The sequence below is a fragment of the Rhinoderma darwinii genome, chromosome 6 (assembly GCF_050947455.1).
Source record: "Rhinoderma darwinii isolate aRhiDar2 chromosome 6, aRhiDar2.hap1, whole genome shotgun sequence".
NCBI classification, from domain to species: domain Eukaryota; kingdom Metazoa; phylum Chordata; class Amphibia; order Anura; family Rhinodermatidae; genus Rhinoderma; species Rhinoderma darwinii.
Window position 1 is genome coordinate 139,234,886 of NC_134692.1, and position 27,645 is coordinate 139,262,530.

At 42.7% G+C, this 27,645-nt stretch overlaps 1 protein-coding gene across 1 annotated transcript in view; it reads right to left on the bottom strand.

Moving 5' to 3' along the window:
* Positions 1 to 27,645, bottom strand: part of MYO15A (myosin XVA) — a 106,850-nt gene that overhangs the window by 14,182 nt on the left and 65,023 nt on the right. Inside the window, exons 26-48 of the mRNA XM_075830630.1 lie at positions 27,114 to 27,244; positions 26,605 to 26,700; positions 22,240 to 22,475; positions 21,121 to 21,299; positions 20,500 to 20,572; positions 20,026 to 20,214; positions 19,013 to 19,125; positions 18,261 to 18,352; positions 16,839 to 16,959; positions 16,620 to 16,681; positions 14,411 to 14,590; positions 14,156 to 14,231; positions 13,160 to 13,307; positions 12,454 to 12,586; positions 11,631 to 11,739; positions 10,959 to 11,080; positions 9,112 to 9,171; positions 8,810 to 8,885; positions 5,447 to 5,562; positions 5,022 to 5,140; positions 4,605 to 4,746; positions 1,028 to 1,139; positions 30 to 104 (exon numbers count right to left, since the gene is read on the bottom strand). Coding sequence (XP_075686745.1) covers positions 30 to 104; positions 1,028 to 1,139; positions 4,605 to 4,746; positions 5,022 to 5,140; positions 5,447 to 5,562; positions 8,810 to 8,885; positions 9,112 to 9,171; positions 10,959 to 11,080; positions 11,631 to 11,739; positions 12,454 to 12,586; positions 13,160 to 13,307; positions 14,156 to 14,231; positions 14,411 to 14,590; positions 16,620 to 16,681; positions 16,839 to 16,959; positions 18,261 to 18,352; positions 19,013 to 19,125; positions 20,026 to 20,214; positions 20,500 to 20,572; positions 21,121 to 21,299; positions 22,240 to 22,475; positions 26,605 to 26,700; positions 27,114 to 27,244 — 2,760 coding nt within the window. The remainder of the gene's footprint in view (positions 1 to 29; positions 105 to 1,027; positions 1,140 to 4,604; positions 4,747 to 5,021; positions 5,141 to 5,446; positions 5,563 to 8,809; positions 8,886 to 9,111; positions 9,172 to 10,958; positions 11,081 to 11,630; positions 11,740 to 12,453; positions 12,587 to 13,159; positions 13,308 to 14,155; positions 14,232 to 14,410; positions 14,591 to 16,619; positions 16,682 to 16,838; positions 16,960 to 18,260; positions 18,353 to 19,012; positions 19,126 to 20,025; positions 20,215 to 20,499; positions 20,573 to 21,120; positions 21,300 to 22,239; positions 22,476 to 26,604; positions 26,701 to 27,113; positions 27,245 to 27,645) is intronic.

Genomic DNA, 27,645 nt, shown 5'->3' on the forward strand with positions numbered 1-27,645 from the left:
GATCAGTAAAACATGCTGCAAGAACCCACCGAAATCCTGAGTGCCACGTTTTAGCTCCTCCAAATACATCACCTTCTTCCTAACGACACAGCCATAGTTTTGGCCTGTGTAAGGATCCATGATGCAGCATGAAAATTCACAGACAATGTTAGAAAGATGAAACGCTAAATCTATATAGGTGCCCAAACCACTATATGTCTTTATAGGGGTCAAGCTCCGTCATAAAGTTAAATGACATAATTATGGTTGCCGGCAACCACCACTAGGGGGAGCTTGCTGCATGTAGATTTATACAGCTCCCACTAACCCATGACCTTATTGCCTAGGGTTTCAGACAATTCTCAGTCTGCCCCTTGTTCTGAACCCTTGCTACGCTGTGCTATGATCACTAACACCCCTACATGGCCTGATTATAGACGAGCAAACATTTCAAACCGTATGTGGCCTGCTTAACTTATGTTACAATTCCTCACCCTTTCCAAGATCTCGGCTTGATGTCAGTGAATCAAAACATGTTTCATTACATTCAGAGGCTGAAGGGCTAGGATGGGACAGGTTTGCAATTTCTGTGTGTAAACAATAATGTTATCTTTAACTGACAGCAAGTAGAGATCCTGAAAATGGTGAGGAATTGGAACATAAAGTATATTAGGAAGTTGCAGAACTTTTCATTATACAATGAAAAACCTGCTATTTAACCTCATATGACCCTCTTTAATAAATCAGTATGACATCATCTTTCTCATAGATCTGAACAGATTTAAAGGTTAATGTGTATGGCCAGTTAACCATTGGAGTTGATTATGCAATAGGGTACATGTGTGGATGTGCTGCTGCCCGACTTATAATCATGTCCTATACAGAACACCCGGTAAAGATCAGATAGCACGCACTCTGAAATATATATATATATACAGTATATATAACGGTAAAATTATTGATATAAAAGCCACTTTTTGATTGGCTGAAATATAGAAGCATATAAACAGTAACCCCCATGCTATATCATTGTCCTGCAGGGACTGACCTTTCTGTAGTCCTTCTAGTGGTTGTAATCGAATGATGTCTCCTTTATGGAAACTCAGGAAACTTTTATCTTCCATTACATAATTTTGCACAGCAACAACGTAGTTCGAATCCTGAGGATAAAACGAAAGACACACAAAAAATTTATTACAGATGGCGCTCTTATTTCTGGCTAATGCTAGGGAATCCTTGGGGGTAGCCAAATTGCTAATTTTGGAGGATATTCTGGGCTGGTCATTGATTGGTCCAAGTCTACTTTATTGCCCTTAGATATTCTTCGCGATGAGGTTTCTTATGTTCAGTCTGGATTGCAGGTGATATCTGGGAGTGGTGGTGACCCGTTGTCTGTCGGAATATGAGAAACGTAATCTATCTCCCTTAATAGGCCGGTGTAAGCATACTAGGGTAGCGTGGGCTAAACTGAGGCTTTCAATGGTAAGCCAAACGAATTTGATCAAAATGATCTGGATGCCACAACTATTGTACCTACTGCATAATGCCCCAGTCTGGGTACCACTTTCGTGAATTGATATGGGGTGGAAGATTCGCACGTGTTAAATTAGAAACTCTACAGCGACCAATCACAGAGGGAGGCTCGGCAGTACCTAATCCATGGGTGTACTTTCTGGCTGGGTGTGGGAAGGAGAGGGCAGAGACCCTCAGGGAATTATATTGAAGGGGTTCTTTGAACAGAACTTATACGAAATGCTGGATGCCGGAAAATGTAATTAAGTCGGCGAATAGTTTGCCCACTTTGAATCCGATTCATAAAATATGGTGGAAGGTGAGGGACATTCAACTCATACGATACCTTGAATTGAGACGTGCCTTTCAGGCAGATTATACTGCGGACAACGAGTGTGTTATTGCTGATAAGGCGATTGTTAGTTCTATAGAAAACACCGGTCTTCGGCGGTAGTGTTGTCTAGACCCTACAAAGCCAATCTGATATTGGTACTGGCTAAATATCCGGTAAGGAGCAAGGAACGGTGGGAGGCAGAAATAGAACCATTGGAAGATATACATTGGGAAGAAATGTTAGAAAGGGTAGCACACCTATCCCTAAGTGAAGCTCACAGCTTGTGTATCAAATAAATATGGGACAATGTATATAAGACACCAACATTTTTGTATGAACATCGGGGTTAGGCCTGACGCGTTTTGGCCCCAGTGCATGGTTGTTTCTGCGGGTATGCTGCTTCATATGTTCTGGTCCTGTAGGGAGCTGAGGAGTTTCTGGGGTGAAGTTGTGACCCTTATAAGAGAGGATTGTCATGTAACTGTTGAATTAGGTCCGCTCGTTTGTGTGTTGGGATATGTTGAAGACTTGACGACCTCAGAGCCCTGTAAGCTGGCAGTGGCTTAAAATGTTATATATGGCGCGTAATCTGCTAGCCCAACATTGGCTGGATGAGTTAAGACCTACCGGACAAGAATATATTGCAAAAATTAACTGCTTGGTAAATCTAGAAAAAGGGGTGTACAAAAAAAGAGGCGCACTGACTAAATGTGAAAAAGTATGGGAAGCGTGACTTGATACATCTCAATTGTGATTGAGATTCAGGCTGGGTCTTCTCAAAACTGCACTGTGGTCCATACTTGGATTGTTTAACTGCCTGGAGCTTGGAGGTCGCTGGGCTCTTGGGGGGGGGGGGGGGGGGAGGGAGATGGTTTGATCCATATTAAGGGACAGTTGAGAAGCGGGTCAACATGTATGTATAGCGACTATATTAAGGTAGGAGGGATGATATGCCACGAGGGTTCTAACTCTTTCTGAGATATTGCCTTTTATGCGCATATGTGGAAAACAGTCTACATTGTATTGAATAAGATATGTGGTTTATTCTTGACTCATTGCATATTGTCATTTTTGTATGCTTTTGTAACTGGACTGTTTATGGGATTGGGGATTGGGGATTGGGGTTTGATTAGTACGGTTTGTACTGTAATACGAAATTGCACTAAAAATTTACTGAATAAATGTATTATTTTTTTTTTAAATTTATAGTAATATGACAAGGTCTGATGTCCAGAACAGAGAAGACGAATAGAAGTATAGATATCCCTCTTTATAGTCCCAATCCATGTAGTAAAATGTGATTGTCCCCGGTTCTTAAATTCCAAAATTGAGAATGGTGACTGTATAAAAACGAAAAATCTGACCATAGGCGTAATTATATAGAGGCGGCTGTAAATGATAAAGGGGTATTCCGACCGTTGACATTTATGGTGTATCCGTAAATGTCTGGGGCCCTCACCTATAGGGAGAATGAGCATCCCGTGACTCCCTAATGTGTAAAGCAAAATGGATGAGAAATTGAGTGCGCCATGTTTCCGAAACTCCCATACACTTACAATGGAGAGAGCAGCTCACATGCTCAGCCTGCTCTCTTCCTCGACACCTTCCTTTCTCTGCTGCGGTTGGCCGATTTGCTTGCCACCCCTATTCTGATAGTAACTGAGACCCCCCACTTATCCGAAGGCCCTTAGGATATGCCGTAAATGTCAGTGGTCTGAATACCCCTTTCACGATATTCCTTATGTCTCTGGTATAAAGACGATCAGTTCCGATAGACGGGAATTTGGTCCACACAGTGACAATATGTTACAATGTATCAGTGTAGATAAAAGCCCGGACAGGAGAGAGATTTGTACTGTTGCTCTATATAGCTTACATATAATTGCTTACACTAACGCACTGTAACAAGCTTTTCGCTGGAAACAAAGGATGTCTACCTGTTCACTGACAGAAAGCAGTGGTGGTGAAAATGGTGAGAAGTTTAAATACAAAGACTTGCATATCTCCACTGAGGCCTAGCCCGTGCTTGGGACCATTATAGTTGATGTTTGGCTATAAATAACCACTCTATTCATGGGTGTTACTACCAGGGTAGCAGGTGTAGCAGCTGCATGCAACTAAGGAGGCCAATCTTCACTCAGAGGTAGGTGCATGATGGGAGGCAAGAGTGCGAAAATTAATGCCAATCACTGCACAAGGAAAGGAGGAAAAGACACAGGGGACAGAGCGAAGACCAAAATAATCATAATGTCTTGATGGAGCCCTAACCTTTCCATAGTCCAAATTTTGATATTGGGTCCCCATGGTTACTTGTGATGCCCCTGTTCCTATTCTTAGAAAAGTACTCAGCATCTTCAAGGGATATTCCCAGAATCAACAATTATCACCTATCAACAGGATGGTCCCACGTGGGGGTCCCACGTTCCTCCTCGCTGCTCAACCGTAGTGAGAAGGACATTAAATGGAGAGGCGGTTGAGCATGCATGCTGACGCTTCATTCAAAGTCTATGGGACTGATGGAAACAGCTGAGTACAGCACTCGGCTGTTTCCATCATTCCCATCGACAATGAATGGAGCGGCAGGCGCATGCTCGACCACCGCTCCATTCAATGTCCTCCTCACTGCGAAGGGTGTGGCGAGGAGGAACGTGGGAATCGAGATCCCCGTTCTTGCGATTGGCGGTGCTCCTGCCATAGGGCGCACATCGATCAGATATAGATAGGATAGGTGATAAAAGTCGATTTTGGGAATAGCCCTTTAACATTTATTGACACTCACCTTCTTCAGCTCCATTAAGAAGCAATCTACCATACTCTTCACCTGACTGGACCTTGAGGAGAAAAGTATAAGCTTCTCGTTGGTCAGATTAAACTCCAGCATGTTCTTGGAGAGCACGGTGACAAACATGACATCTGTGTAACTGTAGAAAGAATGAAGAGAGAACACGAGGACATTACTGCTTGGAAATGGACTATGTCTCTGATTTCTGGGAAGGTGATTATTAAAGTCATCAGCTCATTGTTCCTTCAGCAGAATTTCCAAAAACTGATTGTTCAATGAAAGAAGGGCAGGAGAGAGAGAGAGAAAGAGAAAGAAAGAGGGAGAGAGAGAGAGGGAGAGAGAGAGAGAGCGTAGTGATACTTGTTATCTGATGAGGGACAATACAAGTCTATGTACTGACATGCTCCCACATACCTGTAACTCCTCAGGACTCGCAGCTGTTCCGGGGCGTTGCCTCCACTCTTCAGCATCTTCAAAAGTTTTATTCCAGTATGAGAAACCCCAAGAATCTGTACACCTGTGCCAACACTGCCCTGAAGAAAAAAAGGAGATGCTGAAGAAATTTTTGAAGCCACCAGTGAGTTTTTGAAGCTGCACAGTGTACTACACAACTCCACACAGATACATTCTATGTGCAGCCAGTTGTGGCCAGGTATTCATGAGATCCATCCTGCTGATCTACTAGTTACACTGATACATCTGCTAACTGTGACAACCAATCCTAAGGAAAGACAGAGGTTGTCACAGCTCCACCCCTCCTTCCAGCATCACAACACCCTTATATGATTATCATTAAAAACTGATTGATTAGGTGATGATTATGAGCTAAAGAAACTTACCGCAGCTGGGAAAAGCCTGGAGAAATACACTTCCCACTCTTCCCGGGCAGCAGTCACAACCTTTTTTTTCACCATGTCATCTGCAATGGCGTTGACAGAATCCACCCTGTACTCCGCTGCGGATATCAAACATAGACGTGTTATTCCATTAACAATTTTTCATGCTCCAAATTCATGCATCTCCTAGTCTGCGCAGGTCTTCTACAAGGACTAAGAGACTCCTGTTTACCATCAGAGTCGAGGCAAGGAAATCATAATTACCCTGAGGACCACTGAGTTTAGAGCAGTGGCTGTCACTTATGTAACCCAGTCTTCCTCCCAGGGCAACAGTCTTACTGCACAATCGGTAAAACACATTTTCATCTTGGAACCATATTTTACAGTTTACATATGGAATTAGTTTACATAAACAGTTGGGTCACTGTGTACATATATTACATTACTTATCCTGTACTGATCCTGTATTATACTCCAGAGCTGCACTCACTATTCTGCTGGTGGAGTCACTGTGTACATATATTACATTACTTATCCTGTACTGATCCTGAGTTACATCCTGTATTATACTCCAGAGCTGCACTCACTATTCTGCTGGTGGAGTCACTGTGTACATACATTACATTACTTATCCTGTACTGATCCTGAGTTACATCCTGTATTATACTCCAGAGCTGCACTCACTATTCTGCTGGTAGAGTCACTGTGTACATACATTACATTACTTATCCTGTACTGATCCTGAGTTATATCCTGTATTATACTCCAGAGCTGCGCTCACTATTCTGCTGGTGGAGTCACTGTGTACATACATTACATTACTTATCCTGTACTGATCCTGAGTTATATCCTGTATTATACTCCAGAGCTGCACTCACTATTCTGCTGGTGGAGTCACTGTGTACATACATTACATTACTTATCCTGTACTGATCCTGAGTTACATCCTGTATTATACTCCAGAGCTGCACACACTATTCTGCTGGTGGAGTCACTGTGTACATACATTACATTACTTATCCTGTACTGATCCTGAGTTATATCCTGTATTATACTCCAGAGCTGCACTCACTATTCTGCTGGTGGAGTCACTGTGTACATACATTACATTACTTATCCTGTACTGATCCGGAGTTATATCCTGTATTATACTCCAGAGCTGCACTCACTATTCTGCTGGTGGAGTCACTGTGTACATACATTACATTACTTATCCTGTACTGATCCTGTATTATACTCCAGAGCTGCACTCACTATTCTGCTTGTGGAGTCACTGTGTACGTACATTATATTACTTATCCTGTACTGATCCTGAGTTACATCCCGTATTATACTCCAGAGCTGCACTCACTATTCTGCTGGTGGAGTCACTGTGTACATACATTACATTACTTATCCTGTACTGATCCTGAGTTACATCCTGTATTATACTCCAGAGCTGCACTCACTATTCTGCTGGTGGAGTCACTGTGTACATACATTACATTACTTATCCTGTACTGATCCTGAGTTACATCCTGTATTATACTCCAGAGCTGCACTCACTATTCTGCTGGTAGAGTCACTGTGTACATACATTACATTACATTACTTATCCTGTACTGATCCTGAGTTATATCCTGTATTATACTCCAGAGCTGCGCTCACTATTCTGCTGGTGGAGTCACTGTGTACATACATTACATTACTTATCCTGTACTGATCCTGAGTTATATCCTGTATTATACTCCAGAGCTGCACTCACTATTCTGCTGGTGGAGTCACTGTGTACATACATTACATTACTTATCCTGTACTGATCCTGAGTTACATCCTGTATTATACTCCAGAGCTGCACACACTATTCTGCTGGTGGAGTCACTGTGTACATACATTACATTACTTATCCTGTACTGATCCTGAGTTATATCCTGTATTATACTCCAGAGCTGCACTCACTATTCTGCTGGTGGAGTCACTGTGTACATACATTACATTACTTATCCTGTACTGATCCGGAGTTATATCCTGTATTATACTCCAGAGCTGCACTCACTATTCTGCTGGTGGAGTCACTGTGTACATACATTACATTACTTATCCTGTACTGATCCTGTATTATACTCCAGAGCTGCACTCACTATTCTGCTGGTGGAGTCACTGTGTACATATATTACATTACTTATCCTGTACTGATCCTGAGTTACATCCTGTATTATACTCCAGAGCTGCACTCACTATTCTGCTGGTGGAGTCACTGTGTACATACATTACATTACTTATCCTGTACTGATCCTGAGTTACATCCTGTATTATACTCCAGAGCTGCACTCACTATTCTGCTGGTAGAGTCACTGTATACATACATTACATTACTTATCCTGTACTGATCCTGAGTTATATCCTGTATTATACTCCAGAGCTGCGCTCACTATTCTGCTGGTGGAGTCACTGTGTACATACATTACATTACTTATCCTGTACTGATCCTGAGTTATATCCTGTATTATACTCCAGAGCTGTACTCACTATTCTGCTGGTGGAGTCACTCTGTACATACATTACATTACTTATCCTGTACTGATCCTGAGTTATATCCTGTATTATACTCCAGAGCTGCACTCACTATTCTGCTGGTGGAGTCACTGTGTACATACATTAAATTACTTATCCTGTACTGATCCTGAGTTACATCCTGTATTATACTCCAGAGCTGTATTCACAATTATTCAGGTTTCAAAACTCAAATCTCTAAGCATTTCCTGCTTGTTCAGTGTCTCTACATGGCTTGCTCTGGTGATTTGAATTCTGAAAGTGTCATCTTTACATCAGGCAATGTACAAGTAATCTGATCTAGAAAAAACTGTCAATCTGCATTACAGGAGCTCAGCTAAACTGTTAGGGGTGTATCTGTCTACAATCTTGCTGACTGTTTCCTATAACAACCAATATAATTGTGAATGCAGCCAAGGAGTATAATACAGGCTGTAACTTAATCAGTACAAGATAAGAACTGTCATGTATCTACAAAGTGACTTAACATTTTACGTAGTTTAAAAGGGTTTCCCGGCTATCCCACGTTAGCACAAATGCATTTGCAAAGTGTAGAACAGTCAAATCCTCTGGAACACCCCCTGCTGGAGGGATTCACCTATTGCGATGGGATTCAGTGCAGTCTGAGTGGGTTTACAGCGTTCCCCAGATGACCCTGAATACCACATGCCTTGCAAGCTGATATTGGGGATTAAGAATACCAGATCTCAAAAATAAGTATCAGTGCTGCAGCCATACTGAGTAATGTAAAAAGGATAGGTCCACCTATAAAAATCATTTTACAGTTTATATATTGATATAACCCATTAACCCATGGATACAGGAACAGCTCACCTAGCAGGGATCTCATTTTCTGTCTCTCCTCCTGGTTGATCCTGATGCAGCTTTCGGACAGGGTGTCACTGATGACCTGTGATATAATGGTAGACAGTAGGTTAAAACAAATGTGCAAATGTCTGATGTGGTTCTTTTTAATATTTGATATACCCTCCCAGTAGACGGCAACCTGCTGCTGTGGAACTACAACTCCCAGGATGTCCTTTAAAAAGACTGTGCGGAGTACACATTTAAAATGATGTCGATTGATAAAAGTGCTTGGGTGGATGAATGTAAAATCTGAAGTTTTGGAATCTCACCTGCTTGAAGATGAGGTCCAGGATGAGAGGGTTGTTGATGCTGTCTCTGGGATAGAAGACCTAGAGGAAAATAAAACCCAGTTAAAATATTCCGATGTGCTGGAAAAAAGGTGCTCCAATGATACGTATGGAGATGCTGCAGAGGCCAAAGTAAGATGGGGGGTTGGCAGTACCAAACCCGTGGCTCTACTATATTGTGGCTCTGCTGCAACATCTCAGAGGGTGGGGAGCAGAGACACCATCACTTAGCGTGGTGACTGGTGAGAAACAGCTATTTTTGGTTCGCGTAGAGGCCTTAGACCGCTTCAAAATCTTTTTCTAATGGCGTGTTTCGCACGTTTCAAGACCTAAAATTGGAATGTGATCTCCCTCAATCTAGTTTCCTGCAGCTTAGACACGCTTATGACCAACAGAATAGATTGACGCCACTGGCCCAGACTCCTCATGCTTCTTTTATCACCGTTTTGGCTCAGCCAGGAAACACTAAGGGCATAATCTCCTTGCTGTATGTATCCCTATTAGATTCCACTCTCAAAACTGGGCCTCTTAATCTAAGGGAAAGATGGGAGTGAGATCTGGGTCAGATTGATGAAGAGGTTTGGCAGGACATTCTAGAATCAGTCCCTAACATGTCCCTGAGTGAAATGTATCGACTTTCCCAACTCTTCCTTCCGCACAGGGTGTATAGGACCCCTCTTCTTCTTTATAAGATGGGTTATAAAGGGGACTCATGTAGTTATAGATGTGCGGAACATGGCGCTGACCTTATGCATGTTATGTGGAGCTGTTCGCGGCTTAGGGGTTTTTGGAGAAAGGTGGTGGATCTTATAGGGCAGGTGTACAAGTGTACCATTGCTTTAGACCCGATTATCTGTATCCTGGGATATACCTTGGATTTACCTGTGACGAAGGGGCAGAGACTGGCGGTTCTGAGACTTCTATATCAGGCCCGTAAGCTGATAGCTGCACATTGGAAAGATACCGATCCCCCCCAAGATCGTGGAATTTAAATCTTGGGTCAATACTTCGTTTCGGACTTGAAAAACTTGTGTATTTGAGACGGGCAAATCTAAGCGTTTTGAAGATCTCTGGGCTCCCTGGTTAGATAGGCCAGACCTTGCTCCAGTTGCGTTGGTCCTAAACAGAGCGCTTGTATGTCCAGATTTATCGATTGGGGCTATTGGGGGTCCCTGTAAGGCTCTGGCCCTCCTATGATATCGCTCTGTATGATATGCTTTGGATTTCTGTACTGTACCTCTCATGTGTCCTTATGCATTGGCTAGAACATGGGTGCGGAGGTGATAGGATATTGAATGTTTAATGTGAAAAGGCCTTTGAGGTTTCTGCTTAATGTACGGAGTATATAAAAGTCTCAGACGTGCAGCTATATCTGTTGTAAGAGAAGGTTCTAGTTTGAGCAGGGGGTGGGAATGGGAGGGAGAGGAGGGAGGGGGCTGTTCAATGTTCTTTTCATGTATATACATTGTGAAAACGTTAATAAAAATTTTTTTATTACAAAAAAAAATATTCCGATGTGAACTTTTTGGGGGGTTTCTAAAATAATTTCAAAATCAGTTTGCATTATAATTGTCGTTACTAAAAAAGCCGGATGACAACCAATGTATAGATAACCTCATTGCTTTTACACAGATTGTCACTCTGCTTTTCTCTAGTCCTGAATGGTAAATCTGCAAGGTTTTTGCAGTGATACCATCTCTCCCCCACTTGTATGTATAACAGGGTAGGTTGACCATTCAGGAGTCCGGGAAAACTGGATGATAACCCTGTGAGAATTCAGTTTCAGCCATATTGCTTGTCACCGAGCTTTCTGAAGTAAGGGATCTTACCTCTTTCCTGATGTATATCCTCCAGGACACATTGCTGTAGGTGTAAAACTCCTCGCTATACTGACGATGCAACTGTGTCTGGATATTCTCTTGTTCCTCCGACAGCTCTCGTGAGACTGACACTGTAGAGCACAGAAATCATTACAAGAATACATATCTGCCCTACCAACGCTAAAGGCTGTTCTCAGGGATGACAGGGTCCTTCAAAATGACTCCCTAATATTTATACATGACAGAATTCCATATGTAGCAATTCCATAATATAATTCTATTATGGAAAACTTTCCCTTTAAGAGTGAGTGTAATACATGAATCCCCAAGGGCTTCTCTTGATACCCACAGACAGAATACCGGGTGCCAGAAATGGCAGCCTCTGGCATGATGATGATTTTTTGGAGCAATGGTGGTAAATTTGATTTTCCCATCACTGCCTTGATCATAAAAGGACCAATTCTGATACTAGAAGTATATTAGGAAATTATAGGATATGCAATTGTCTGATATAAAAATGTACGCTCACCTTATGCCCACCAAATATCAACTTATATTTTTATAAGAGAAGTTTTATTTGCCTGATTTTTTTGCCCAAGGCTGTTCATGTGCCTTCCAGTAATTTGTCATTATTTAGGTAGAAAAATCATTTAATGCAATATTACAATGTACAGGAATTACCTGCAGTGGATGTGGTGGGTCTCACGGCACTGACCGGCGGAAGGCTGGCGGGCTTCTTTTGTTTGATGCTGGGAACGGGTTTTACCAAAGCAATGGTATCTCTAGAAGCCTAAATATAAATTCCAGAAATTGTGGCTGTAAACGTATAGACGGCATTTTCTTAAAGGAAATCTTTTACCGCGCCACTTCAAAATGCATCTCCATTTTAGAATTTTTTTTAACATTTTTTAAATCCAAAATTCTGTTATGATAAATTTCGAAATAGATCTTTATAGGAGGGGTTCATTTTTCTTATACAAAGCTCAAAATCCCCTGTATAGACATAAAATCAAATGATAAAATTCTAGTAGTCAGCAGCCACCACTAGGGGGGGCTTAGCCAACTGATTGGATTTCCTGTACACCCTTGGATTCCTCACCTCCTCCATTATCTGTACACAAAAAACACATAAATGCCAGCTATTGTTATCTCTTTTCAGCTAGAATTTGTATGTTTTGCAGAAACTTTAGGTCTGTTTTATGTTGAATATTTTTAAAGGAGTTGTCCTCTGTGGGTATCTTGACGATAAACTGATCACAAGGTATCTTGTTGAGATCATCAGTGATCAGTTGTAATCTGTGATAGAACCTGTCAGCAAGTGTTCAATTCTCCTGCAGCGCCATTTACAGGGGAAATTGAGCACTACACCATTTTCATTGAAATCAATAGTCTGCCCATGTACTGCATGGATGTGCCGCATCTTCAGGTGTGAGAGCCGCTCTTTGTAGCCCTTTAAGATGTTAGCGTCTCAAACTAATGACTTTTATATAGGGCTTCTTGTTACCTTAGGAATATAAGACATATTGGAGACCGGTGAGGGTCCTGCAAGCGGTCGATTAGACATTTGTCCCTTAAGGATCTTCAAAGCCTCTTCATGTGGGTCGAGTTTCCTCCCAAAATATTTTGGGGGCTCCCTCCTATAAACCAAAGAAACATTTTTCCAATTATACAAACTGCAGCCATCATATATTTATTCATGTTTCCAGGCCTCAATCTATAGCAGTGGTCTGCAACCTGAGGCTCTTCTGCTGTGGTGAAGTTACAACTCTCAGCAGCCCCTGAGTTGTTGGGTTGGGAGTAAGGCTGGGTTCACACGGGCATGTTCGGTCCGTAAAGGACGGAACGTATTTCGGCTGCAAGTCCCGGACTGAACACACTGCAGGGAGCCGGGCTCCTAGCATCATAGTTATGTACGACGCTAGGAGTCCCTGCCTCTCCGTGGAACTACTGTCCCGTACTGAAGACATGATTACAGTACAGGACAGTTGTCCCGCAGCGAAGCAGGTACTCCTAGCGTCGTACATAACTATGATACTAGGAGCCCGGCTCCCTGCAGTGTGTTCAGTCCGGGACTTGCGGCCGAAATACGTTCCGTCCTTTACGGACCGAACATGCTCGTGTGAACCCAGCCTTATCGTTTCTCCACAGCTGGAGAGCCACAGGTTGCAGACCACTGCACTGAAGGATTTGAGGTCTCACAATGAACTCACCTTACAGGAGCTGGGGCCGGTCTGGTCATACCCGGCTGTTTGTATTGGTTTATTATATCCTTTATGTTGTGTGATGGCCCAGGATCATGTTCTGAATTTATCATAGTATGATGGATGAGATTTTCCTGCCTCGTCTGGCTGGAAGGACCTGCAATGGCAATAAACACATGACAATATAATAGAACTAGCCAAGACAATGGCTTCAGAACATCCATGATAAAGGGGTTATAAAACGTATTTCTTTATTTTCAATTCTCTGACTGTAGATATGCAAGGCAGATAATATCGCCTGGACAAGAACGCTTAAAAAATATTTTTATTTTATTAAATCTTTAATCAAGCCAATAATTCCTATAGATACCAGGCTAACCGGGTAGGTAAGACTAGATAAGGATGCCAATACACTTAGATTAAATTATTATGCAGCTACTCCAAATATCTAGTTGAAACATATAAATTGCTTACCAATGTTATCTAGTGTAATTATATAGCAGTATATCTAGTATTGGGTAGAGGAGAAATTGTCTTTGTAAGAATATGTCCCTGGACGTAGCCATGGCAACCAGAATGAAAACAGGTTTGGACCCTCTTTAGGATGCAGTGAACGTATTAGTGAATGAAGAATAAGACTCCCGAGTAAGGAGAGTATGACATCTGTGCTCCCTTCTGAGACATGATGGGAGTACACTTCTGTAAGAGGATCTCTCATCATCAAGACAACCCATTTTTACAATATAATCGATCTATCGATCAGCTGCAGCGGAAGTTTAGTATTACATGCCAGCTATTCAAAGAAATATCGAAAATTGAGTCTTTAGTAAAAAACAGCTGAACATGTAATGGGTGGCCAGGCGGAGTCCAATAGAGCGGGAGCCGCTCTTTGTGGAGAGACACTTGGGACCCTTCTCTATGATGCCCATATGCTCTCATGCGGCACATGGAAAGGGGTTGTCTTATGGACACAGCCCTTTTAATACAAAAAAGGGGCAAACTCACCGGGTCTTTGACTGAAGGAGCTCTCCCTGGTTGGAGATGTTTGGATCCTGTGGGGAGATCCATTCACAACATTCCTCTAGTTTACAAATGAGAACATAGAATTAGATGTATCCACCTGCATTTTACTACAATAATATTATCAAAAATCAATATAATGCTGTGGTAATCCCATAAATCTCCTTAATCAGTAGAAACATTGCGTCAATAAATCAGATTGTGCTGTTGATCCTGATATCTGGAACGCCTGCCATTTACCTGGCTTGGTATCCCGGTCCTGGGCATTGGCGCTACAGTAGGTGTCACCCTGTAAGAATTGGGTCTGCTGGGAGGAGTCTTGATGCTGTGTTTTGGGCTGCTGGAAACAGAGGGACCTACAGAGGAATTGCTGACCATTTGCTGCTGCAGAGCCATTGCCTGCATGGTCATCTGCTGGGCCTGGAGATAAATGGGGAGACTGGTGAATCCAACACACAGATAATACACAGCTGGAGTATATTACATAGTTACATAGTTACATAGTTAGTACGGCTGAAAAAAGACACATGTCCATCAAGTTCAACCAAGGGAAGGGAAAAGGGAAGGAAAAATTTCTACACATAGGAGCTAATATTTTTTTGTTCTAGGAAATTATCTAACCCTTTTTTAAAGCCATCTCCTGTCCCTGCTGTGACGGCTCCTGCGGTGTCTACTGTCCCTGCTGTGACGGCTCCTGCAGTGTCTCCTGTCCCTGCTGTGACGGCTCCTGCGGTGTCTCCTGTCCCTGCTGTGACGGCTCCTGCGGTGTCTCCTGTCCCTGCTGTGACGGCTCCTGCAGTGTCTCCTGTCCCTGCTGTGACCAGCTCCTGCGGTGGCTATTCCATAGATTCACAGTTCTCACAGTAAAGAAGACTTGTCGCCTCTGCAGCTTGAACCTTTTTTTCTCCAGACGGAGGGAGTGCCCCCTTGTTTTTTGAGGGGGTTTTACATGGAACAGGATTTCACCATATTTTTTGTATGTGCCATTAATATATTTATATAAGTTAATCATGTCCCCCCTTAGTCGTCTTTTCTCAAGGCTAAATAGGTTTAATTCTTTCAATCTTTCCTCATAACTTAAATTCTCCATGCCCCTTATTAGCTTCGTTGCTCTTATTTGTATTTTTTCCAACTCCAGGGCATCCTTTCTATGAACTGGAGCCCAGAACTGAACTGCATATTCTAGATGGGGCCTCACTAATGCTTTGTAAAGTGGTAATATTACATCCCTGTCCCGCGAGTCCATGCCTCTTTTAATACACGACAATATCCTGCTGGCCTTTGAAGCAGCTGATTGACTCCAATTATCCTTCATGAAACGTAAGAAACCTACCCACAAAGAAAAATGTATATATTTACAAGAAACATAAAGTTAAAATTATAGTGAACCCTTGCAGAGGCTATAAAGAACGAACAAATCAAGTGAAGTTTATGTCCCCCTGATTGAACAAGTGAAGATTATGTCCCATGGCTTCCTCACTAGGGGGACATAATCTGCACTTGATCCAAACTGTCTTTAGTCACCCGGTCACACACCTGCATATAAATATGTACAGACCATGCTCTCCTCTCCTTTCTCCATGTCAGTCAATCTTATGTCTGTTAGGCCCTATTCACACAAGTGTGTCTGATTTGCGTCCGCAAAACATGGCAGTTTTTCATGCATATGACTGTCTGTGTTGCGATTTCCGTGTGTCATCCGTTTTTCTAGCCGGTGTTTCTCCTCTGCAAACACTTCCTGGTTTCACTTTTTTCTTCTCTGCACTTCTTTAGCAACTAACGCATGAAAAACAGACAGCACACAAATGGCGTCCGTGTGCTGTCCGTGTTTTTCACGCACTCATAGACTTCACTGGGCGAGTCTCATCCGCAAAAACAGACCAGAATAGGGCATGCAGTGAGTCACGCAAAGGACGCACGCTCTTTGAAAAAACATGGATGTGTGAACGGCCCTATTGAATTGCATTGATCAGTGTGCTGTCCGTTATTTTAACGGACAACACACGGATGTGAAATACGTTTCTGTGATTAAGACCTAACTCCCATAATCAAGCCCAGTTGGAATAGTACACAAAAAGAAAGCTCGCCCACATGACAGTCCACATCCCCTCTAGGAGCTACAAATGCAAACTTTTCCACTTAGGCTTCATTCATTTCAATGGCGGGTATAGGCAGCGAGAAAACTGAAATAATTTATGACAAATATCTGGACATACCTTTTAGCATGAATTCAGGAGTATTTTTTACCTGTAATCTAAAACCGCCAAATTGGCCATACATACACAGATAATCCATAAGGTAACCCATTACAGAGCATAAACGGAACGGAGGCGGGTACATATATCCTTGGACTGCTTTGCAGCCGTGAACTCCTATGCCCTTGTTGGCAGCGCATACATGGCAGCTGTGCCAAAACCTGAGCGTGAACGGTCAGTCTGGATATACTCACCAGTAGCATGGCCTGCTGGTTGATATAGGCTTGCTGCTGAGAATACATGCTTTGTTCCATGTCTACAGAAAGAAATATAAGTTTGTCAATGGCGCTGGCTTCCATCAATGTACCAGGTGCTCTGTAGTGGTATACAGTGTTTATTCCGGTCTAGTGATTATATGTGAAGGCTATAGAGGGCACCAATACAATATTATTAAATAGCGGATTGACACTCGCCTGTATGGTGTGATGCTTTGCTGGGTAAATTGGATTCTCCAGGTACCTCAGTGCCATCCCTGCCTCCCACACCTCCGCCACCCTTCATTTTCTGGGACATGGCAGTCAGCTTTTCTAGATCCTACAGAGGAGAAGAGATGCAGGTAAGTGGCCCAAACTACAGTGATGAGCTGGAACGTGATCTCTGACAAAGAGCGAGATGAAGGAGATCAGGTGACAGCAGGGAATCATTGTGCCAAGTGGACTCTTTCCGAGCCCGGCCAGTGATATCAAGAGCAACAGCCTCGGCCTTGTTCTTCCTAGCCATAATAGTGAAATATTCCTGCAGATAAATTTTTCTCTTTGATCTCGATGATTTGCTACAGAGGATTATTTTTAGTGAGTACAGTAATACAAATTATTATACAGTATAGTATAATAGTAGTAACAGTATAGAAAGTACCTCTGATACAACCTTCTGGTAGTTCCAGACAGTCCTTCTGTGAGAAGAGATTCTCTTTCCGGGTCCCCATGACAACACCTCCAGTCTTGCGGGTGCAGTCACACGTGACGTAAAAATAAGCCACAAAATACGCAACAGTAATTCCACAGCAGAATCGCTACTGAGATCTGACTAGTTGAGACCCAGTGAGTGTAGAAACAGGAAGGGTTGTCATAGGGACACACAGGCAGAGAAGCAATCTCCTACGATAAAAAAATATATCTGCAACTATAAATCACTGAATGATCCCCTTCTATAAAAAAAAGTTTAAATAAGATTCCAGAATACCACACACAGCGGCAGTAGATGGTGTACGGCATGTGTAATAGGATATAGCAATACCATGTGTTGAGTTCACTGACCCGGTTTAATGCCTCTTACACGGTAACAGATCTGGTGTCTGCCAGAGTAAAGCATAGCTCCTTTTATGAAAACATTTTACAGTTTACAGCTAGTTGTAGTTATCTTGAGTTACATGGCGTTGTCTTCTCTAGTCAAATCCGGAGCTGCATTCAAAATTCTGCTGGTTTCCCTTTAACTCTCAGGGTCTAGAACCTCACATCCCCCTGCTGGCTTCGTTGCTGGTTTAGAGATGGTAATTCTTTTTCTGCTGTATGGCATTGTGGGAGATGTAGATCTTATATCAGACGTTTTGAAATAATCTGATGTAGGAAAATCCCACATCCCCAGCAATGCAATGCACCAAAGTGCAGTGCTGTATATCAGCTGATCTAAGATATTAGGGATGGGTCTTTCCGCACAGCGCTTATGGTTCCAAGTGGCATTTATCCGCAATTCAGAATGCATGTGATTTATTCCAAACTACTATTCTGGACCAACATTACTGGTTGATGGGCTGGCAGATATTCTTATTGCTTCTCTTTGGGATCTGAGTAATCTCAGATATTCATAACAGAGAAGATAAAAAACATTTTTCTTACCCCATTTCCATAGGACAGAACAGGATCGAACAGGCTGTCTAAATAATGGTCCATGCCTTTTTGAGTAGGGGGCTCGCTTAACGTGTCTGAATCTGCTGGTATAAAGAAGACTGATTAATCATCCATCAATGAGAATTCAATATCTTTCTGCACAATGAAGTGCATGCTGTGTGATCCTTGGACTTCCTCAGCTAATATGTGTCAATATACTGCAGTGGAGTACACAGAAATTACAGGGTTTTGTAGAATGAGCCCCACTCAGACCTCCGCAAAACGCAGCACTCCTTTATTAAAGTTACGTCCAACATTCGTGTTTAGGTAATTTATTATCATATATCTTTGACTTAATAAATGATATAATTCTGCCTGACAGCAGCCACCACTAGGGGGAGCTAATTACACATGAATGTATACAGCTAGTATTGAACTCAGTGGGACCTGTACAAATCTGTATGCAGCGAACTCCCCCTAGTGGCAGATTCCATTCTGAAAGTGTCACTGAAAGCAGGGGAAGCAACTCAGTACCCTGTTCCCTCCAACTTTGAACCCCCTAGCAGTCCCATGCCCTGCCTCTATGGTTCCAGATATATTGTAGCCCGTGGTATACACACTAAAAGACCTGAGAGGAAATCATCTATGAAGGAGCAGTTCCTATATATCAAGTATCTTATTGCATCCATTATTTTGCTGAAATTGGACAATTCAGGAACATAAAATGCAATGGTACACGGCTTTATTACAGTTTTCCTCACCATGACTGTAATAACCTTCTGACTCTGGAACACCCTGTGGCGGGAGAGATGGAGCTTTCATCATAGGTGGAGGAGGGACGTTTTCATTTATTTCAGACTTTTCCTCAAATACTCTATGAAAGAAGAAGATAAAAGTGAGACTGTTACCAGGGAAACGGAACCTTTACAAGCAATTCTATGACTACTAATATTAATATCAAAAATTAAATATATATTCCTAAATGTGATATTTTTTATTTTTTTTTTAATTCTGACTTTTCCTACTATTATTTATGGGATGGAGCCCAGATTTCATATTCTCTTTAGGTCTCATGCATATGACTATTTTACGGATCTGCACCAGTTCTGTGTGATACAGATCCGTGTTCTCGATCCCTGCTGAGTAATGGACTTTGTATACCAAGATGAGTGGGGGAAGGGAAGTGACAACTGCTCTGAGCACATTTCTGGCTCACTGTTGATGTCACATTTCTGGCTCACTGTTGATGTCACATTTCTGGCTCACTGTTGATGTCACATTTCTGGCTCACTGTTGATGTCACATTTCTGGCTCACTGTTGATGTCACATTTCTGGTCACTGTTGATGTCACATTTCTGGCTCACTGTTGATGTCACATTTCTGTCTCACTGTTGATGTCACATTTCTGTCTCACTGTTGATGTCACATTTCTGGTCACTGTTGATGTCACATTTCTGGCTCACTGTTGATGTCACATTTCTGGCTCACTGTTGATGTCACATTTCTGGCTCACTGTTGATGTCACATTTCTGGCTCACTGTTGATGTCACATTTCTGTCTCACTGTTGATGTCACATTTCTGGTCACTGTTGATGTCACATTTCTGGCTCACTGTTGATGTCACATTTCTGGCTCACTGTTGATGTCACATTTCTGGCTCACTGTTGATGTCACATTTCTGGCTCACTGTTGATGTCTGATTGGACTGGTTCTTCCGTTTATACTGTAATTATCTGTATTGGTATTGTGGTGTGCAAGATCCCCCATACTTACACACTGCGTCTTTCAACGTTCTCTTGCGCTGCTTCCGAAGTGATGAAATAAGATTTCTGTTTGGGAAATTCTCTGGGCAATTCCGCATTAGAGATCAGATCCAGGATGTAATCGTGGCCAGCCAGTTCTGACCATTGACCTCCATCCTTTAAACATACCGACCATCCTCTCCAGCCCTCAATCACCCCCCTAAAGGGGAAGAAACATAGATCTATTCTTACTTAATACATTAGCGTGCAGCTGTCAGAGCGTGCTGGGAGTTGTAGTTCCCCAACTGACCACTGCTTTACTGTACACACAATATCACTGCAGTTTAATTGAGATTTCCTGTAAATGGCATTTAAGAATATTATTATAATAGTGGCAAATATTGTATGACATATCATTATATAAAATGTATATAAACTACCCCTGGTATAACGAACGTGAGTGAACATTACACTTCCATGAAACACACCGTCTTCAGCAGCCTACCTGTGTCTAAGGACGTCTCCTGCTATCTCCTCTCCGTCTGTCCATGAATGGATGGGGCATAGCATCTTCGCACCTACACACACACACACACACATATATATATATATAGGCAGAAAAATGGATGAAGATCAGTTACACTGATAACAGAACTTACACTGGTAGTCAGTACTGCTAATAAAGCACTTCTCATGTCTTTAAGGGACACTCCAGGCAAAACTGGTGCCTAGTACAGGGCTTGAGGGGGCGGAGCATGACACAGGGGTTCAAAGTACCCCAAAGAAAGAATCTGGTCATGCACCACCCCCTCAGGCTCTTGACTTGGCCGCCATTGCAGCTGCCGCACAAATGTTCTTATTCAGCTTTCCTAGAGATCTGAATGACATATCTACCTTATATAGGATTGGGTTTATGTAAAAAGACAAATTGGCTATTCAGGAATTCTGGGAAAGCTGGGTGGCAATCCCTTAGGATACTGTAATAACATCAACGTCTATTGTGGTTGTCACCCAGCTTTTCTAGCAACAGATATAACTAAGAAATGACAGAAGACTAGGATTTAATAGAAAAATGGTGACTCTGCAGCCATAGTGTAAAGTCGAGCTGCAGATTTCAGTGGCGTACCATCAAAGCAATGAATGTCCAAGGCCATGTTGGCTCTCTCTCTGCTTGCTGTCCACTCCAGTAAACAGGGCGGGAAAGTCCTCGCGGTTTCGGAGCCCTGCTGAGATTTCTGTATTGCTAGGATGAGCTTGTGCTGGCAAATCGATTTGTACCCGTTATAAGCATAGTCGGAAACATACCTGGAAAATAGAGCAATTCAATGCGGGATCCTGTAACCTCAGTCACCGCGGGGGTCTGGTCACCCCATTAAAGGATTTTATCCTGCACTGAATCATTTCTAGATCATTTGCATTTTACATTCATTTGAAATTAAATATATAAATGGACTTGATGCTGGCCAGGATCACTCATTAAATATCAGGCTGCCCCACCACTGCTGGATCCCTGATCAGGTCCCGAGACCAAGGATTTAATAGATTTCTCCACCCAGTACTGACTAAATGCCCTATTAGGGATGTGTTTGTCATACAGATACCAGATTATCAGACTTTCTAGACTATTGGATGCCGGATTAAAGGAATTTCATTGAATTAACTTTATGTGGAGGATACATTTATGAGACACTGCATATCAGTTAGTATTGGGCAATGGTTCTGAACCAGAGTTAACCCTACTACCCCTGAAGGGTAGAATTGTACGCTTCAGCTTTATCCTTGTAACATTCGCACCAGTTTAAGCATTGTCTTTATTACATTCACACTCTTGGAAGGTACCGATTCTCGTGGCGGAGATCCAGCTGGTAGGGCGTCTTGAGGGCAATGCTCCTTGGGAAAAATAGTATGTAAACCAGATTTCCTCCAGAAAGGATTCAAATTGTCTCTCTAGTGCCACCTATAGGTTCTATAAATTGTCAGACATTAATTGACAGGGTTGCCACCTCTAGGTGGCACTAGAAAGCCTGTAAAAAGCATTGTCTGTAAGACTCCCCACCAGCTAGATCTCCGCAGGAAGAATCAGTACCTTCCAAGAGCTGCTACAGGGGCTTCTCCCTCAGCTAATATTTTTTTCTTCCTTCTGGTGGAGAGCAATTGTTCTTATTAACCATATAATAAAAATTTAATTTGGAAAACATAAAAACATAGAAATAGATATGAATTTTATAATTGTCAGGGGTCTTACTTCAGAAGATACTTGTCTAGGTTTGGTGATGGAGCAAAGCTGCTGAGACAAGAGGCCAGTAGGTACCAGCCACGCTCTTCGTTGTTTGGGTTCGTGTTCCTCCAGACCTGATTGGCTATTTGAACCAGGATCTCATCCCTCAGTCCCATAATGGACAAACCCTTTTGGATGATGTAATTGCCAAATAAAATCTCCTGGGCTTCGTTGAGGAATGGGTCACCCATGAACCTCAACACCTAGGTCATTAGGAGACAAGACGATAATGCTAAAGCAAAACTGAATAGTTTTTCCTGCTTTCCATTATATTTTTTGTATTAACATGTACTTATGTTTACTGGAGGTCGTTGCATAGCAACGGCGAATGCAAAAACAAGGTGACCACCATATCTGTGCTTAGGTTACAATGTAATGTGGTGGTCATCTTGTTAGACGTATAGTACATAATTTTGCCACAAATGGCTACAAATAGTACTGCCGCACTATATCTTACTTAAAATGATGTATATACAGATAGTACTGCCTCCATGTGTCTTCCTGTAAATGATGAAGATACAGATAGTACTGCATTCCTGTTTCTCTTTGCAAATGATGTTGGCACATAAAGAAGGGGCGTGGCTAGGGGGGCAGGCGGGGCATGGTTTCCCCCGGGCGCAACTAAGAGGGAAGGTGGGGCGGGCGCCAGGTGTGCACCGTCCATGACGGCGGCCTGATGCCTCTCTGAGGGGGCGGCGGCAACCACTGAAAGCACCCGCCGCCACCCACTTCTGCACTGCAGGGCGATGAACGGCCGGGTACGTTCCGTGCTCTGCCATTCAGCGCATTTCAACGACTCAAGCGGCGAGATTACCTCTTTGCGCCGCTTGCATCATTGAAAGGCGCTGATTGACAGGGCAAGTCATAGTGCCCTGCCAATCTGCGCCTTTCATAGACGCAAGAGGCACGATGATGGCATCTATGAAAGGCGCTGATTGGCAGGGCAGAATGACTTGCCCTGTAAGTGAGCGCCTTTCAACAACGCAAGCAACGCGAGGTTGTCAGAAGAGAGCCGGTCTGCATTGACACCGGATGGCGCGGGAACGGGATTTAGGCGAGTATGTAAAGTTGTTTTGTTTTTTTTTTAATCCTAATAAAAATGTAAGTGACATTATCTACAGGGGGGCTCTATCTTCAAGGGGAGGGCTATATACAGAAGTTGGCTCTATCTACAGGGGGGGCTATATACAGGGGTGGGCTATATGTGGAGCACTATAGGTGGAGCTATATGTGAGCCACTATATACAGGGGTGGGCTATATGTGCAGCACTATTCATAGGGTGAAATATATGTAGGGCACTATCTACAGGGATGGGCTGTATGTTGAACACTATAGACAGGGGTGGGCTATATCTACAGGGGGGCTATATACAGGGGTAGGCTATATATGGAGCACTATAGAGGGAGGTATATTTGAGGCACTATATGCAGGGGTGGGCTACATGTGGAGCACTATTTATAGGGGGAGATATACAGTGAAGGAAATAAGTATTTGATCCCTTGCTGATTTTGTAAGTTTGCCCACAGTCAAAGTCATGAACAGTCTAGAATTTTTAGGCTAGGTTAATTTTACCAGTGAGAGATAGAATATATAAAAAAAAAACAGAAAATCACATAGTCAAAATGATATATATTTATTTGCATTGTGCAGAGAAATAAGTATTTGATCCCTTTGGCAAACAAGACTTAATACTTGGTGGCAAAACCCTTGTTGGCAAGCACAGCAGTCAGACGTTTTTTGTAGTTGATGATGAGGTTTGCACACATGTTAGATGGAATTTTGGCCCACTCCTCTTTGCAGATCATCTGTAAATCATTAAGATTTCAAGGCTGTCGCTTGGCAACTCGGATCTTCAGCTCCCTCCATAAGTTTTCGATGGGATTAAGGTCTGGAGACTGGCTAGGCCCCTCCATGACCTTAATGTGCTTCTTTTTGAGCCACTCCTTTGTTGCCTTGGCTGTATGTTTCGGGTCATTGTCGTGCTGGAAGACCCAGCCACGAGCCATTTTTAATGTCCTGGTGGAGGGAAGGAGGTTGTCACTCAGGATTTGACAGTACATGGCTCCATCCATTCTCCCATTGATGCGGTGAAGTAGTCCTGTGCCCTTAGCAGAGAAACACCCCCAAAACATAATGTTTCCACCTCCATGCTTGACAGTGGGGATGGTGTTCTTTGGGTCATAGGCAGCATTTCTCTTCCTCCAAACACGGCGAGTTGAGTTAATGCCAAAGAGCTAAATTTTAGTCTCATCTGACCACAGCACCTTCTCCCAATCACTCTCAGAATCATCCAGATGTTCATTTGCAAACTTCAGACGGGCCTGTACATGTGCCTTCTTGAGCAGGGGGACCTTGCGGGCACTGCAGGATTTTAATCCATTACGGCGTAATGTGTTACCAATGGTTTTCTTGGTGACTGTGGTCCCAGCTGCCTTGAGATCATTAACAAGTTCCCCCCGTGTAGTTTTCGGCTGAGCTCTCACCTTCCTCAGGATAAAGGATACCCCACGAGGTGAGATCTTGCATGGAGCCCCAGATCGATGTCGATTGACAGTCATTTTGTATGTCTTCCATTTTCTTACTATTGCACCAACAGTTGTCTCCTTCTCACCCAGCGTCTTACTTATGGTTTTGTAGCCCATTCCAGCCTTGTGCAGGTCTATGATCTTGTCCCTGACATCCTTAGAAAGCTCTTTGGTCTTGCCCATGTTGTAGAGGTTAGAGTCAGACTGATTCATTGAGTCTGTGGACAGGAGTCTTTTATACAGGTGACCATGTAAGAGCTGTCTATAATGCAGGCACCAAGTTGATTTGGAGCAGTAACTGGTCTGGAGGAGGCTGAACTCTTAATGGTTGGTGGGGGGTCACATACTTATTTCTCTGTGCACAATGCAAATAAATATAGATCATTTTGACTATGTGATTTTCTTTTTCTTTTTTTTTTTATATAATCTATCTCTCACTGGTAAAATTAACCTAGCCTAAAAATTCTAGACTGTTCATGACTTTGACAGTGGGCAAACTTACAAAATCAGCAAGGGATCAAATACTTATTTCCTTCACTGTATGTAAGGCACTATCTACAGGGGTGGGCTATATGTGGAGCACTAACTACAGGGGGGCTATATGTAGGGCACTATCTACTTGGGGGGCTACATGTGGGCACTATGTACAGGGGTGGCTATATGTGGGCACTGTCTACAGGTGTGGCTATATGTGGGACACTATCTACAGGGGGCTGTATGTGGGGCACTATATACAGGGGGATCTATGTAGGGCGCTATCTACATGGGGCTCTATGGGGGAACTATCTACAGGGGGCACGGTGTGTGTGGGACACAGTGTATGGCGCTATTATAATTAGAGGTACAGTGTATGGGGCTATTATATTTAAGTGTCTGGCACCATGATAACTTTATATTTGTTTATAGGTGCAGAAATGTTTGAACAGTGAGAAGCTGAAGACATCTGAGTTGCAAACTGCAGAAAAGGGCTGTGGCCGGCAGAAGTCATCATAGAGGTCTTGACCGGATGGAGAAAAAAAGAGAAAAAGAACAACTAGAATCTGAGATCGTCACCGGTGAGTTACTTAATGTAAATGTTTATTCTGCCTCTAATCAGTACTGTAATCACTGTATGATCTGCAGCGAGATGATGGGTGGTATGATTTTTTTTTTGTGAAACAGCAACTCCCTGCATATCCTTACCATTGTTTGGGCCATGCTGGGAGCTGTATACAATTTAGTGCAAACCTATACTGCAGGGGTTGCACTAAATTGAGCTGTATTCGTGCTGGTGTTGTATTTATGTGCTGAGCTTGGTTCTCAGGCTGTATTTATGTACTGAGCTTGGTTCTGGCACTGTATATATGTACTGAGCTTGGTTCTGGTGCTGTATATATGTACTGAGCTTGGTTCTGGTGCTGCATATATGTACTGATCTTGTTTCTGGAGCTGTATATATGTATTGAGGTTGGTTCTGGTGTATATATGTACTGAGCTTTGTTCTGGTGTTGTATATATATATATATATATATATATATATATATTTAGCTTTGTTCTGGTGCTGTATATAGAACTATATTGCTTGTAAAATGTACAAATAACTTTATGCTCGAGTTACATTTAAAAAAATGTGAGAAAAAAATGACACCTCATTGATTGTTAGGGAAAACAAACATGGCGAGGGGGAAGGAGATGTCGGGAAAGAGGTTTGGTGGGTGGGCGCCAAACTGAATCTTTGCCCCGGGTGCTGGAGAACCTCGCTACGCCTCTGCATAAAGTAATGCCTCCCTGTCTGTTTGATTAATAGTTTTTAAAGGAAATAATTACCAGTTTGAAGGACGTTATGGCTTGTGGCTTCAGATCGTCTTCAACAGGAAGCAGAGAAGATCCAAGTGTCATTGCTAACATCCCAAACAGAGGTTCCTGCAAGATTGACATATTTAATCACTACAACAGCCGTACTCCATTCCTATTTGTCCCATATCAGGCAGACATGTTGGAAAATTGTCACATTTTTATAAAAAAGTGGGATGGAAACTTGTGCAAACACTGAAAAAACAGTCCTAATCACAAAGCCCCTATGCACACAGGACACAACAGGTTTTTACAAGGCAGGGTGCGGCCTAGAAGCTGAGGTGGCCCCTAGGACCCCCTGTCCCATACAGATGACCCAGCCCAGCGGTGGACTACCCTACCACCCATCTGAAGATGTTAGAGAAGCTGATTACTTTTTCATATTCATATTCACTGTCTGTAATTTTTAATGCTCTTATAAACTTTTTTTTCAATTTGCTCTATTACTATAAGAACGTCCTTGTCCCGTCCCCCCCTCTTACCCTGAAAAAAACTCGCACATATTTGAACATGGGGTAGTTGTTGATGTCGAGGGGCAGGGTGAGCTGGGTGAAGGCCTGCACCCTTGGGACATGAGTAGGTGTTACATACTCCAGCATGATGTTCTTCTGAGCTGGGGGGAGGAAAAAGCACAAATTGTTAGGGAAACGGGTAACTTATTTTTTTTAAAAGATCTGAGCAAACATGACAATATGTCCCCTTTTTATTTCTGTTAGGTGCTGTGTTGTCATGAAGACCTGGTGTGGATACAAATGACCACATATGCATCAGAACTGTCAGGCAGGATGTAGATATTGATGTGGATGGTGATTTCAATCCATTCCGTCTCTAAGACAACACTGAACCTGTAAAAAACCAAACTGGGACACCTTGTCATCAGAATCTCTCAGTAGTGCAGCCTCAGGCTTTGGGCCTTTAACTTCAAGCGATCATATCTCAGCATAAAATAGAGATATTAAAAACTAGTTTTCTTCATTTTGATGTGCACTAGAGGACTTCCTTCTGGTAGAGTTC